At 43.6% G+C, this 14,420-nt stretch overlaps 1 protein-coding gene across 2 annotated transcripts in view; it reads right to left on the bottom strand.

The window, feature by feature from the left end:
* The window catches only part of col4a3 (collagen, type IV, alpha 3), a 97,554-nt gene that overhangs the window by 43,150 nt on the left and 39,984 nt on the right, over positions 1–14,420 (bottom strand). For both annotated transcript variants that reach the window (XR_009782514.1, XM_061720046.1), the window contains exons 18-25: positions 13,232–13,273; positions 13,077–13,158; positions 12,261–12,296; positions 10,054–10,218; positions 9,835–9,927; positions 8,752–8,847; positions 8,553–8,623; positions 8,148–8,336 (exon numbers count right to left, since the gene is read on the bottom strand). Coding sequence is in view for 1 of the 2 variants with exons in the window: in XM_061720046.1 (XP_061576030.1) it covers positions 8,148–8,336; positions 8,553–8,623; positions 8,752–8,847; positions 9,835–9,927; positions 10,054–10,218; positions 12,261–12,296; positions 13,077–13,158; positions 13,232–13,273 (774 nt within the window). In the remaining variant the exon portion in view is untranslated. The remainder of the gene's footprint in view (positions 1–8,147; positions 8,337–8,552; positions 8,624–8,751; positions 8,848–9,834; positions 9,928–10,053; positions 10,219–12,260; positions 12,297–13,076; positions 13,159–13,231; positions 13,274–14,420) is intronic.

The following is a 14,420-nucleotide window of genomic DNA, read 5'->3' as shown; positions in this document are numbered from 1 at the left end:
ACGTGCATATGGCGAGTATGAGAGCATATTTTGAAAAAAAAAAATGAAATTTTATTGTCAATTAGATCAGGGCCGTCAATTGGGTACGGCAGCTGCCACACCTCGGCTTCAGGGGAGAATGTAAATGTTTTTTTTTAAATACATTTATGGAATTACTCTGTATCTATTTGTATTGATGCATTCTATTACTTCATACATATAAAATAACTACAAATGCATATCAGAACAACATGATGGATTTCAGTAGGTATTATCTATCCCAACACTTGTACCCCCCCCCCCTCATATCTTGAAATGTCCCAGCGTCCCTGACGACAGTGGTCGCTATCAATCTCGTTTTAAGTGCGCTCTGCAGATATAATATATGTCCTGCCATTTTCTTTCTTTGTATTTAAATTGATTTATTTTATTATATTTATGTTACTTATGTAATGACTTATGCACTTCATCCACTTTATGTCTCATACTGTATTTGTTTATTTAATTCCTTGATGCCTGACTGTCCACGGTCAATGTTCTGACTGTAATTGGAACTTTTAAATAAAGTTTTAAATAAAGTTAAAAAAAAGTGCGCTCTGCAGTGTTACTAACTTACAAAAATTAAAATGAAGCAGACAACCACGCAATAAAAAAAAAAGAAAGAAGGCAAGTGATGGGTCCAGAATATATTAACGAGGCTGTTAGCCACTGATGGATTAATTATGCAAGTTCATCTCAAAGTAAGATATAAATCCTCTTATACATCTGTTTAAGGGAAATATTTGACTTTTTTTTACTCTCCCTCTCCTTTTTGCATTTGGACTTTAACTGTTTGAAGTTAAACTGGGATGTCCCTGTGATATTGTTGCACTGACATAGTGAATAAAATACGTTGCGTTTGTCAGATACGCCTTTTCTACTCTCTAATACTCTGCCGCTTGCTGTCCGTGGTGCAGAAAACGGATGTGTATTGCGTAAAGACCGTAAAGACCCATTGGCTGAATTGACGCCACTGAGGGAGGAGACAGAGAGAAACTCCAGGTTCGCTGAAATAAACCTGGTCCCGACCAGGTTAGATTCAGAGCGTCTGTTACTACGGTAACTGACCGAGAGCTTAAGTTACCTCTCTTTGTGAAACAGGCTAGAGTTACCTCTCTTTCTCTGGTTTGAGTTACCTCCCTTTGTGAAACGGAAAACTCAGAGTTTCCCTCATTTCAGGGTTAACAGACTCAGAGTTCTCACTAAACCTGCTTTGTGAAACGGGCCCCTGGTGTCACACATAACTTAAAAGGTTGGGTGTTTTTTCCACGTGTTTCAATTGAACTTTCATTTGTGTCAAGCTAATTTTATGTTCTAGTTAAGTTTTAAGTGAGAGTATTGGCAGTGTTCAAAATAAAATTATGAGACCTGCTGTATTGGAGCACATTAGGCACCAGCGCTACTTGTTTTATCCATGAATGATTACAGAGCTGAAATTGTAAACTACCCAGTTTAGCTTTATTACGTTTTTATTTGTCTGGCATTTTCTGCCTTTTCTTTTAATTAAAACTGTAGCGGGAACAGAGGTTTATGTACCGGGTAAGGGCTGATTTATGGTTCCACGTTACAACAACGTAAAATGGGGCGCGTCGCTGCGTAGCCGTGGCAAAAGAGCCTGCATGGCAGCGCAGCACCGCCAGCCCGACCGGCGCTCTCTGCCCTCGCCAGAGAGCGGCGTAGGCTGCGGCGTAGGCTCTGGGTCGATTTAATGCGGGACAATGATTTTGGCTTTAGAGGGGGAACATGGGAGAAGAGACCAGAAGAATATAGCGTGGATTGAAAATAAAAGTTAAACGCTGAGCTACATGTGTCTCCCGTCAGGGCCATTACAGAGTGCCTGACCATGGCATGTTATAAAAACCAAACATGCCCGCCGCCTCTCTCTTCCCCCTTTAACGTGCGCAGCGCATGGATGTAGGCACAGGCATGGATCTATTTTGGGCGCAGCGTCAGCGCGTTGTGTTCCATTTAATGTAGTCGGGGCCTGTGACGGCCTGCCCCTCTCCCTCCTGATTGGCCATTCGGCTTCCTGGTTGGAAGTTGTGGCAGGTCGTCAGCCCAATTGGCCTCACCTGTGTGTGTGTGTGTGTGTGTGTGTGGGAGCCAGGGTATCTAGGGGCTGGTTCTGGGTTTCCACCTGCCAATGGGGAACTAAGTATTCTTTCCTCCTGCACAATACTTGCACTCAGCATACTTCATTCACCCACACACAGCATACATGACTGACACTCTACATTTAAACCTACATATACTTTTGGTTTGTTTTGATTTAATTTTTACTTTAATAAATTACATTTTTGAATTTGGTGACTCATGTGTGGACTCCCTCTTTGTCACTAACTGGCCCGGTGTGTGACAAAATGGTGGCTCGTCCTTTGGTCTGACTATTGGTTTTTGATGCTGGCATATGGTTTGTGTTCCTGTTAGGAATTTTAGTTTGGCCGTAGTTTTATTTGAAGTCATTTGGTTTCAGAGTGGCTTATTGGTAGCACCTGTTGAAGCCAATTAGTTAGGTGCCAGTGTTGGGAGTTCCACATGTGATTCTTCTCTCCCTGATTTTCAGTTTTGAAGGAGGTTTTTGGTCGGTGGAGTTTGGGAGTAGGAAAGCATTTGTCCTTAAGTTTTGTTTTTGTGGTTTGTAATGCTTTGGTTGCAATAAATAAGGTGAGGGTTGGAACTTTGAGACTGGTCTTGGGGAAGGTGTGTTTTCCTCTGTCCATATTGGCAGAGTTTTCTTATTTTAGTTTGAGTTGGAGATTGCCGGTAGTCCTGTTATCGGTTTTGTTTAAGGTTATAGATTTACCTGGTTTTTCTTTAGTGGGGAAAGTGCATGGTCCGACGGCCCATTGCGGGCTGGCCCTGTGCTTACCCCTCTTTTGTTCTTTTTGGCCGGAATCTCCATCTCCTTTTGGTTCTTTACTTTTGGGTTTACCTTTTTTCCTTGTTTATTTTTCCCCCAGGCTTTGTTTGTGGTTCCAACACTTAAAGTATTGATTTATTTATTTTTTCTTTGTCACTTTGTGTAGATAGTGTAGCATGGCATCTGTAGTGGATGAGTTTGTTGATTCGTCGTCAGCAGCACTATTAGATCAGTGTACTAAGGACCAGTTGCTGCTAATTGCTGAGAAGTATGAGCTTGAAGTAGCAGATAGAAAATTAAAGGAGTCTGTTAAAGTCAGTGTGAAGGCAGTTTTGTTGGAGAAAGGAATTCTTAAACCTGGTGTGGGGACTCGTTCTTCAGTTTCTGCAGATACTGTTTTGAGTTTTTAGCAACAAAAGGAACTTTTGTTGTTAAAGCAAAAAACATGAATGGCAGCATAGAAAGCTAAGCTTAATTCAAGAGGGTAAATTGTCAGGTTCGGCTGATGGTGAAGGCCCTCGGTATCAGTCTGGTGCATCAGTGCCATCTAATACGAGGCTTTGAGATGGTGAAATTAAACGATTCCTCGAGGCAGAGAAAATTCCTCGATCATCTTTTATAATCGAATTACTCGAATTATTCGATGAATCGTTTCAGCCCTAGTTTTGTCCCGTAAAATGGGCGCCGCTGTGTTTTGGATACAGTGGAGTGAGGCGTGTTCATGAGTCTATTGTCATTTGCATGTCAGTCAGTGACATTTTACACGGAAAGGAGTGTGTGGAGAAGAAACAAACCCGTTGAACAATCTTTTTAGAAAAGAAGAACTCTGAGTGCATACTAGCCTATTCACACTGAAAATGTGTACATTTGTGATCAGTGTTGCTACCATTTAGGTTGTGAGTTCATCTGAAATGCACCAATTGAGTTTGCTTAGTGTAGTTTGAGGAGAAGTAATTTCCACATATGCACTAATACACAAAACCCACATGCAGATGATCTGAAGTTTGTGTTTAAAGTTCAGTGGGTTTTTGTCTGCTTAGTTTACACATCGGAATTTATCCCACAATTTTCTTAAGACTTCTATAAGTCTTCATAGAAAAGCATGCATTTGCATTACAGCATGCAAACAGAAGATTAAGTATCTCCTGAAGACTATATGATTAATCTGGAGACAATTTTCTGGTATTCCTTTTGGGCGTGCTACAATAGAGCTCAACAACAGTTGAGAAGGCATTATTTGATAGAATGCTTCCTTTCAGTCCAACGTTTTGTGACAATGACTTATTGTTTATATATATATAAGTTCACTGAAGACTACTTTTTACATTACAGGAGAGTTGCTGCACTGACAGTTTTTGTGTGGTGTTACTTTCATTAAACCATAACCCACTTGGATTGCAATGAGAACATTTTGAAATAGGAGAGTTCTGTGGTCCTTGAGATAGGAGACAGAATTTAACAGGTTTTGCCCCCTTCTAATCTAAGGGGATCTGGGGGATCTCTCTGGGACGTAGAGATAACCTACCCTAGAGAATCATTAAGTCAAACTTGCCGACTTGCCAGGGTGCATAGGTCAAGAAGTGGGAAAACCACTTATCTGGGGAGGAGTCAGGACTCAGACAGCCCTGACCCCCCTCTATCCCCTGTTGACATTCGAAACAATGCTCTTGCAAAAAGAGAAACGCATTTGGCTAAATGAAGGTGCTGCTGTAACTTCAGAAGGCCTCTGTGTGGTGCGAAGCAGACCGGGCCTTCCAAAGAATCTGTTCCCCCTGGTGGATAAATTGAGCCATGGGAAGTCCCATAGCTCAAACAGGAGGGATGAATAGTATAGTACACAAAGAATTAAATACTAAATACCCTTTTAAAAATTTTTGTAGGGTCTTTCCGACATGTTGCAGATACAATATGCAAGGCAATATGAGGCCTAAGAGAGGTCAGTGTCGTGAAAGGACCTATCCATTTGAAGTTGTTCATATGGATTTCGTTCTTGGAGTGAACTAATGGCCTGGTAAATTAAGGCTCAGGAAAGCCATGGCCTGAATGACGGCCATTAGTCGGAATGTACATGAGAATGTTCAAAAGTTCTTGTGGGCTGCTGGTTTCTGCTCTCTCTCTCTCTCTTCTAAGCAGGAACTGCTGAAACCAGATCCAGATCCTGATTGGTGAGACGAAAAACATGGTCATCACCCCGTCAGGATGGCCCCTTTGTGGTCTAGATCAGGACACCGACAGCAGTAAAGATGGCTGAACGATCTACATGCGTCCACCAGTTGCAGTGAAAGCTAGCCTGAAGATGACTAGCCCAAACTGACTTGCGACAACAGACTGGAGAGGAGCTCCGAGAGATGGAAGAAACTTTTCCACTAAGGACTCATGCTGACATGTTAGGAATTGTTCCTTAAACTCTTTACTTGCATTGCTGTGTTGTAATATGATTACACTGATGTACGTTCATAAACTGGTGCTGAAGCTAATGTTACCAAAGCTATAGCCGAATTACGTCAGTTGGCCAAAGTTGTGTCAGAAGACAGACGCTCAGCAGGAGACCACTTTTGGGTCCTGCCTGACTTCCGGCCCCTGGACTGACATAATGGCTAGATTATGATTTCGATTATTACTGTCCTTGTACGGTTCTGAGTGTATCATTCTGTGTCTAAGTGCAATGATCCAAAGAACCATCCAACCATCCACTGGACTAAGGAAGTTAGTCCAGTATTGCCAACAACTCCATCGAACTCTAAATGAGGACAACCTGTTTATGATAACACTGGAGTATAGATTGTTTCATTTTATTTACTGTGAAATGTTTTAAGCTTTTATGTGTCTTGGCCAGAGTGATTGCTCACTAGGAGGGTCGGAGAGGAATTTTTGCCCCATATAATCGGGTTTTCGCCTCTCCCTTGACATATAATTACGCGATAAGCCCTAGCTTTTTTTTAAATGTTTGACCTTAAATATTTATGAGGCTATTATTCTAAGCCTAATGGACGGATTTTAGTTGAAGTTTCAAATTGACAAGAGTAGGGAAATGTGAGGTAAATCAACCTTTGAACTTGTTTTGTCATTGTGAAACTGTCACATGAGTGGCTAACAGAAGCCACATCAGCCACTTCCTGATCTACTAGGTTTTGAACTGTCCTGTGACAGGTCACCACTGTAATGTCAGGACTCAATCATACGTTATCACTTCCACCCATTGTCCACTACCCAATGTCTACTGTCTACTGTTTACTATGCATTGTCCTCATATGATCAATTCCTGTCAAAGTTTCTTAATAAAAGCATCTTCTAGAGGGAGGATCTTGGGGAAGCTCAGGAGTTCTCAATGAGGGCAGTTGCCCTGCACTCCTCTGCTCTCCCCCCTCCTGCAGGAGTTCGCTAAAACCCATTCCAAGGTAGTCTCTGTGTCTTTTCTCATTATGAATTTATGTAATGTTGTTTTAAACCTAACAGTAAAAATATCTAAAAATCAATGCATCAATTCTCCCCGCCCTAATTCCATATGGATTAAGCAAAGCCCCTGAATGATTCCCCTCCTGGTCAGAACCGAACAAGAATGGATATGTACAATATATGCCTTAGGTTTTTACCAACTTGGTATTAACAATTAAAGGAGCTGTATGTAAGAGCAATAATAAAACGAATCATAAAATGACCCCGATATGTCAACAGACATTTAAAAATCATGTTCATTTCAAATACTTATGTCACTGACAACAGCACTCAAGCCAGGATATTCCAGTTTAAAAAGAGGAGTTGCAGCCCTCAACTGATGTTTATGTTGAAGCTCCACCCTCCACCTATCTCCCAATCACCAAGTCAGTATTGTTTCTGAAACTCCACCCTCCACCTATCTCCCAATCACCAAGTCAGTATTGTTTCTGAAGCTCCATCCTCCACCTATCTCCCAATCACCAAGTCAGTATTGTTTCTGAAACTCCACCCTCCACCTATCTCCCAATCACCAAGTCAGTATTGTTTCTGAAGCTCCACCCTCCACCTATCTCCCAATCACCAAGTCAGTATTGTTTCTGAAGCTCCACCCTCCACCTATCTCCCAATCACCAAGTCAGTATTGTTTCTGAAGCTCCACCCTCCACCTATCTCCCAATCACCAAGTCAGTATTGTTTCTGAAGCTCCACCCTCCACCTATCTCCCAATCACCAAGTCAGTATTGTTTCTGAAGCTCCACCCTCCACCTATCTCCCAATCACCAAGTCAGTATTGTTTCGGCATCCGGGTTGCCAGCTCGGCTCTAATTATGGCAGCCATGGCAGCCTACGTTCCTGCTGCATTCTGCAGCCTACCTGGCAACCTCTGGTCGGGGGGAGGAGGGGGAGGGTACACGCCGCTCAACAATATTTGGAAAGTGACTGCAGTACCAGTTTTGGCCATTTCTTACAGACGGCTCCTTTAACAATTAATATATATGCAGACAAGGTAAAAGAAAAGAAACCTTTACCCCCCCTCCCCTTCAAATATAACTATATATATATATATTAATAAAATAAATATATATGATATATATTATATTTTAAAAATGCGTATATGCCTTAGGTTTTTACCAACTAACCAATATATATGCAGAAAAAAAAAGAACCGAACACGGGACGATGGGACCAGGTACTCAGCAGGTACTACACAGGAACTACACAGGTACTCAGCAGGTACTCAGCAGGTACTACACAGGTACTACACAGGTACTACACAGGTACTCAGCAGGTACTACACAGGTACTACACAGGTACTCAGCAGGTACTACACAGGTACTCAGCAGGTACTCAGCAGGTACTACACAGGTACTACACAGGTACTACACAGGTACTCAGCAGGTACTCAGCAGGTACTCAGCAGGTACTACACAGGTACTCAGCAGGTACTACACAGGTACTCAGCAGGTACTACACAGGTACTACACAGGTACTCAGCAGGTACTCAGCAGGTACTCAGCAGGTACTACACAGGTACTACACAGGTACTCAGCAGGTACTACACAGGTACTACACAGGTACTCAGCAGGTACTACACAGGTACTGAGCAGGTACTCAGCAGGTACTACACAGGTACTCAGCAGGTACTACACAGGTACTACACAGGTACTCAGCAGGTACTCAGCAGGTACTACACAGGTACTACACAGGTACTCAGCAGGTACTACACAGGTACTACAGGTACTCAGCAGGTACTACACAGGTACTACAGGTACTCAGCAGGTACTCAGCAGGTACTGCACAGGTACTCAGCAGGTACTACACAGGTACTCACCGGATCCCCCTTCTCCCCCGGGACTCCTTTAGGTCCCCCGAGTCCGGGACGTCCTTCTCTCCCCTCGAGTCCTGGGGCTCCCGACTCCCCCTGATCCCCTTCCTCACCCTTCTGTCCCAGCCTGCGCATGATACCTGGTTCTCCAGCGGGCCCCGGGGGCCCCGGGACACCCGGAAGACCAAAGGGACCCTGAAGACAAACAGACACGGCGTAAGAATAAAGAAACCTCGTCCCATTGGTTGTTTTTCTGGTCAGTTTTCTCCAACTCCTTCGTTCCTTGTTCTGCTTTGACTCTGATTCTCACTGTTGTTTATTTGCTTTTATCTAAAGTGATATCAGATCTTGAAACAGGTAAATATTTCCCTGTTTCTACCTCCAGACACTTATTTCAAGAGCTGAACTCACCCGTTGACCGGCTGGTCCCAGGATACCTTTGATGCCTCTGCTCCCTTTTTCACCCAGAAATCCAGTCTCACCTGGAAGTAGAAACGTCCCGGAGACATGAGCTAACTCTGGGTCATCAGTATCAATAATCAATGATAATAATCGATGATCTTCTCATGGAGACAGATGCGGACGCTCACAGGGGTGATTTGCTTCTTACCTCGAGAGCCGGTTATACCGGGCTCTCCTCGTTCTCCCGGGGATCCAGGAGGACCGGCGATAACGGAGCAAACGAAGCACATCTCGCCCTTATCGCCTGGGAAATGAAATAAAAACATCAGGACACATAGTTTACGTTTAAAAAGATCCAATGTGTCAAATTACGTAGTAAAATACAACCAAATCCTCCACCCACCCATCATGAATCATCCATCCATCACCAATCTCCTCGTTTTAACCGTCTCTTTTCTTTCTCTTCAGTAAAACCCTGAGGTTTCTCAGGCTGACGTTTTAAGTATGTGCTGAGCTGAAGGTGCTTGTACAAGGACATATCTCAGGAGTGATGGTTCCCTAACCCTACCAATCTCAGGAGTGATGGTTCCCTAACCCTACCAATTCTCAGGAGTGATGGTTCCCTAACCCTACCAATCTCAGGAGTGATGGTTCCCTAACCCTACCAATCTCAGGAGTGATGGTTCCCTAACCCTACCAATCTCAGGAGTGATGGTTCCCTAACCCTACCAATCTCAGGAGTGATGGTTCCCTAACCCTACCAATCTCAGGAGTGATGGTTCCCTAACCCTACCAATCTCAGGAGTGATGGGTCCCTAACCCTACCAATCTCAGGCGTTTTGATGGATTTGAATGATTGACAGCTCTGTGGAGTCTCCACAGCCAATAGAATCAGGAAGAAGTTAAATGACCTCATATTATTCTAATCAAAACTAATCAAAGGAAAGACTGGATGGCTCAGAGATGACCGCTGGGTACGTCTGGTTGTATCTTCTCCTTTGGCCAACAGAAATGGCCGACGAGAGCCGACATGACTTGTTTCTGATTTATCAGGCCAATGAAGAAAGCTCAAAGATTTGTCAGAATCTTGTGATTCCGTCAACGTAGTGGAGTCTTCCACTGGAATCTGATTTCTGATGCTGAAACACTAAACTAAGGCCGAGTTCAGCTGAATTCAGAGATGTCGAAAGTGCATCTCTGAGTTTTTGAGCGGTCATACTGACAGTCTCAGGTCTCAGGTCTCAGACATGGCATCACATATTACCACCTTAAATTATTTTCACTCACTCACCCTTCTGTCCGACGTCCCCTATGAATCCGGCCAGTCCCGTCAGACCTCTGACACCTTTAGCTCCTGGAAAACCGATTCCTCCCTCCACAAAGTCTGACAGCAACAAAGAAAAAAGTTAAAAAGTAAATCTTCCCTTCTTTAGCCTCTTTAATGATGAAAGGCAGAGGCCCTACGATGACTCCCTGTGGGACACCAGATCTGATAAAACTTTAACATTACTTGGAATTCCAGGTTCTCCAGGCTCTCCATTAGCCCCTTGACTTCCTGGCACTCCATTTAAACCCGGGGGCCCAACGATATAAGGTCCGGGGTCTCCTGGTTCTCCTCTGAATCCAGACGTCCCAGGTGGTCCCTGAGGACCGGATGGACCAATGCGACCCACGCCTTCAGAACCAAAGAACAGACTTTATTTAGTTTCTTCAAATGACGACAGAGGAACAAAAAAACGTGGTTAGAGAGATTGTTGATTCCTGACGAGTCCAAAACATGTTCTGTCTAAATAGCAACGACTGAGGATTACGAAACTGCATCCGAACAAACTCCTCTGCAGACCAGAGTCCTCTAGAGATAGGGGAGTAACAATATATCGTGCCACGAAATTTTGCGATACAAAAACGTCACGAAACGTGTCGTGGAGGTGACAAACTGTATCTGATATTGGATTAATTGGATTGGATTAATATTAATCTATTGTGTTGACTAGTAACGACCGCGCCTCGACCCCGCGGACCAAAATCTTCCTCCGCTTAGAAGAAACTAGTACCGTTTTGGTCCCGATCACGGGACTCTTGCAGGTTTTGAGCTCTGAACTTTTACTGATGTAAGGCTGGTGTAGAGTTAAGCCTTACCTTATTAAATTAAACCTTTTACTGATGTAAGGCTGGTGTAGAGTTAAACCTTATTAAATTAAACCTTTTTGGGGTGGTGAGTAGGATAAACACGGGGAAACTTCTGCTGAGTTCCAGTGTACTTTAATGTCCCTCAACAGTGTAGGATTTTAGAACATCAACACAACACCTAGTGCCGTACTGTGGCGTATCACTCCGCACAATCTAAAACAGACTAATCACTACAGATAAACTAGTCCCTGATTTACATCAGAATATAAAGAATATATTTATAATATAATGAAATAACCTTCTTAACAAAAATAAATCTCCTCTTACACTTATAAGGTGAGCATGAATCAATATTTTTTATGATGTAAAATTGTATGTATTTATTTACTTTTATTTATTTACTTAATTTTAGTACTAAAACTAAAAACTAAAGTCATACATGAGAGAAACTATTCAGTTTGTGTCTAAATATTTGTACTTGTATGAAACTGAAGATCATAATGCAAACCTGACATTTACTTTTAGTTCAGTTTGTGGAAAATGGTTGGCCTGGCTTTCTCTTTAAAACTTAAACAGTTATAAAGCATTACAAACTGTAACAATAGTGCAAACGCACAGCATTGTTTTGTATTTTGTGTCTTTCAAATAAAAGACCAATTTTTTCCAGTCATATGTTCCTCATTCAAGGTCGTTAAAAAAATACTGCTATAATATCGTATCGTTATCGTGATCTCAATATCGTGTATCGTTATCGTATGGTGAGATTAGTGTATCGTTACACCCCTATCTAGAGATAAATGTGAGTCTGTCAGACAGTTAAACCTTGATTGGGTCATGTGACAGGAAACCTAGCAGCAAATCTACATCAGAATGATGACACCAAGGTTTTGGAATGACCCAGTCGAAATCCTGCGGTGGGACCTCCAGAAAGCTGTGCAGAAGAGAATGACCAACAACCTCAATGAAACCTGCTGCTAAAGAGGAGGAACATGACTTTTACCGGTTGGAGAGCCAGAGAGACAGAGATGGAGAGGATGGAGAGAGAACTTTGAAAAGTTGATGAATGAGGAAAACGAAAGAGAACGAAGAGCAGAAGAGGAGACTGTTGTGGACCAGGAGCCGGCAAAGATCAGTGAGACTGGAGAGGACATTGAAGAGGACATTGAAGAGGACATTGAAGAGGACATTGAAGAGGACATTGAAGAGGACATTGAAGAGGACATTGAAGAGGACATTGAAGAGGACATTGAAGAGGACATTGAAGAGGACATTGAAGAGGACATTGAAGAGGACATTGAAGAGGACGAAGAGTGGAGAGACGGTCCTGATGACAGAGTGAAGAGAGGGAGAGGATCCCTGAAGGATGGAGGAGAAGGAACAAGTGAGACGTGCAGAGTTGTAGAAACAGGTTAACCCAAAAAACCTAACCCCAACCCAGTTGACACTTTCCTCTCATTTAATCCTGTAGCAACATCAGCAGGTTTGTGGATGTGGTGAAAGAGGAAATAAAGTTAGTGGGTTTGAGAGAAGAAAAGGACACGGGGAGATGGAGACGGACGATTCACAGGGACGACGACGGTAACGTACCTGGCTCTCCCTCCATTCCTGGGAACCCGATGAGTCCTGAAACAGATTCACAGCAGGTCACATGACATCACAAGACGGATATATTAGACTGATCCGATGATCTTGTACTGAGTTGATATCAGACATTAAGGGAGCAGATAAAAAAAAAACGTTGTACTGTATCTAGTGTTGTACGTTGTATTGTTTTGACATGAACAGACAATAGTCCATCAGTAAAGCGTTAGTGTTAAAAATGTCTAAGCTTTGTGCGGCAATAGACTGTAATAACAGGAACAAAGTCTTTTCTTTTCCTCTACCGATAACATGCGACGTAACTTACAACTTCTATCCATGATCCATCGTTACGTTTGTATTATTATATCGTCAAGTTTGTATTGTTACGTTTGTATTGTTATATCGGTACGTTTGTATTGTTATATTGTTAAATTTGTATTATTATATTGTTACATTTGTATTGTTGTATCGTTACATTTGTATCCCATTTCATTTTAGCAGCAGCTTGTAAAAGTCACGGGAGACAACTGATGAAATGAGAATACCTTGCTCTCCAGGGAGTCCTGGGCCCCCGGGGGCCCCGGGGAAACCCGGCTGGCCCTTCAGGTTCGTTATGTTTGTATTATTATATAGTTTTGTTTATATTATTATATCGTTAAGTTTGTATTATTATATAGTTATGTTTGTATTATTATATCGTTAAGTTTGTATTATTATATAGTTTTGTTTGTGTTATTATATCGTTACGTTTGTATTATTATATCGTTATGTTTGTATTATTATATCGTTTTGTTTATATTATTATATCGTTACATTACGTACCTTGCTCTCCGGGGAGTCCTGGGCCCCCGGGGACCCCGGGGAAACCCGGCTGGCCCTTCAGGTACTGGTGCCGGTAGACGGCCTGGTGGAAACAGAACCAGGTTGGTATTTCCTGTCCCTTTAAACCTGCTGGACGTTTTACTGGACAGACTCACCTCTCCCTGGAGACCCGAGGGCCCGCGCTCGCCCTTGTCCCCCTGAAACACACAATTAGTAACATAAAAATATACACGTAGACGCCTAAAACACACAATCAGGACCAGTAAGACGACGGAGCCACGGCTGTAATAACAGAATCAGGACCAGTTCCACCGTGTCCTAACTGCATGCGACGCGAGCGAGCGTCAGCGACAAAATCAATTCCATGTCTTTATTTTCTATTGGACTGTCCTAACTGGACGCAGCGACGCGGCGCGCCGTTTTGAGCTGAACATTTGTTGGATGCCCTGTCGCTCGCGTTGAAAGCCGGTTGAAAGCCGCAACCTGCTTTCAACCGGCTTTCAACGGCTAGTGAATGCTGAGCCACGGCTAGTGAATGCTGAGCCACGGCTAGTGAATGCTGAGCCACGGCTAGTGAATGCTAGCCACGGCTAGTGAATGCTAGCCACGGCTAGTGAATGCCGAGCCACGGCTAGTGAATGCCGAGCCACGGCTAGTGAATGCAGAGCCACGGCTAGTGAATGCCGAGCCACGGCTAGTGAATGCTAGCCACGGCTAGTGAATGCCGAGCCACGGCTAGTGAATGCCGAGCCACGGCTAGTGAATGCCGAGCCACGGCTAGTGAATGCCGAGCCACGGCTAGTGAATGCCGAGCCACGGCTAGTGAATGCTAGCCACGGCTAGTGAATGCTGAGCCACGGCTAGTGAATGCTGAGCCACGGCTAGTGAATGCTGAGCCACGGCTAGTGAATGCTAAGCCACGGCTAGTGAATGCTGAGCCACGGCTAGTGAATGCTGAGCCACGGCTAGTGAATGCTGAGCCACGGCTAGTGAATGCTAGCCATGGCTAGTGAATGCTAGCCATGGCTAGTGAATGCTGAGCCACGGCTAGTGAATGCTGAGCCACGGCTAGTGAATGCTGAGCCACGGCTAGTGAATGCTAGCCACGGCTAGTGAATGCTAGCCACGGCTAGTGAATGCTAGCCACGGCTAGTGAATGCCGAGCCACGGCTAGTGAATGCAGAGCCACGGCTAGTGAATGCCGAGCCACGGCTAGTGAAAAGCTTATTATTCAACGTTGATAGAGGATAACAAAAGTAACCCACGTTTTCTGTTCAGCACTGTAGCCAGGCTGACAAAGAGTCACAACTCTGTTGAGCCGTGCATTCCTGCAGCTCTCAGTAG

The sequence above is a fragment of the Cololabis saira genome, chromosome 4 (genome assembly GCF_033807715.1).
Source record: "Cololabis saira isolate AMF1-May2022 chromosome 4, fColSai1.1, whole genome shotgun sequence".
In the NCBI taxonomy this organism is placed as follows: Eukaryota; Metazoa; Chordata; class Actinopteri; order Beloniformes; family Belonidae; genus Cololabis; species Cololabis saira.
This window is presented reverse-complemented; position numbering and strand designations above follow the sequence as displayed.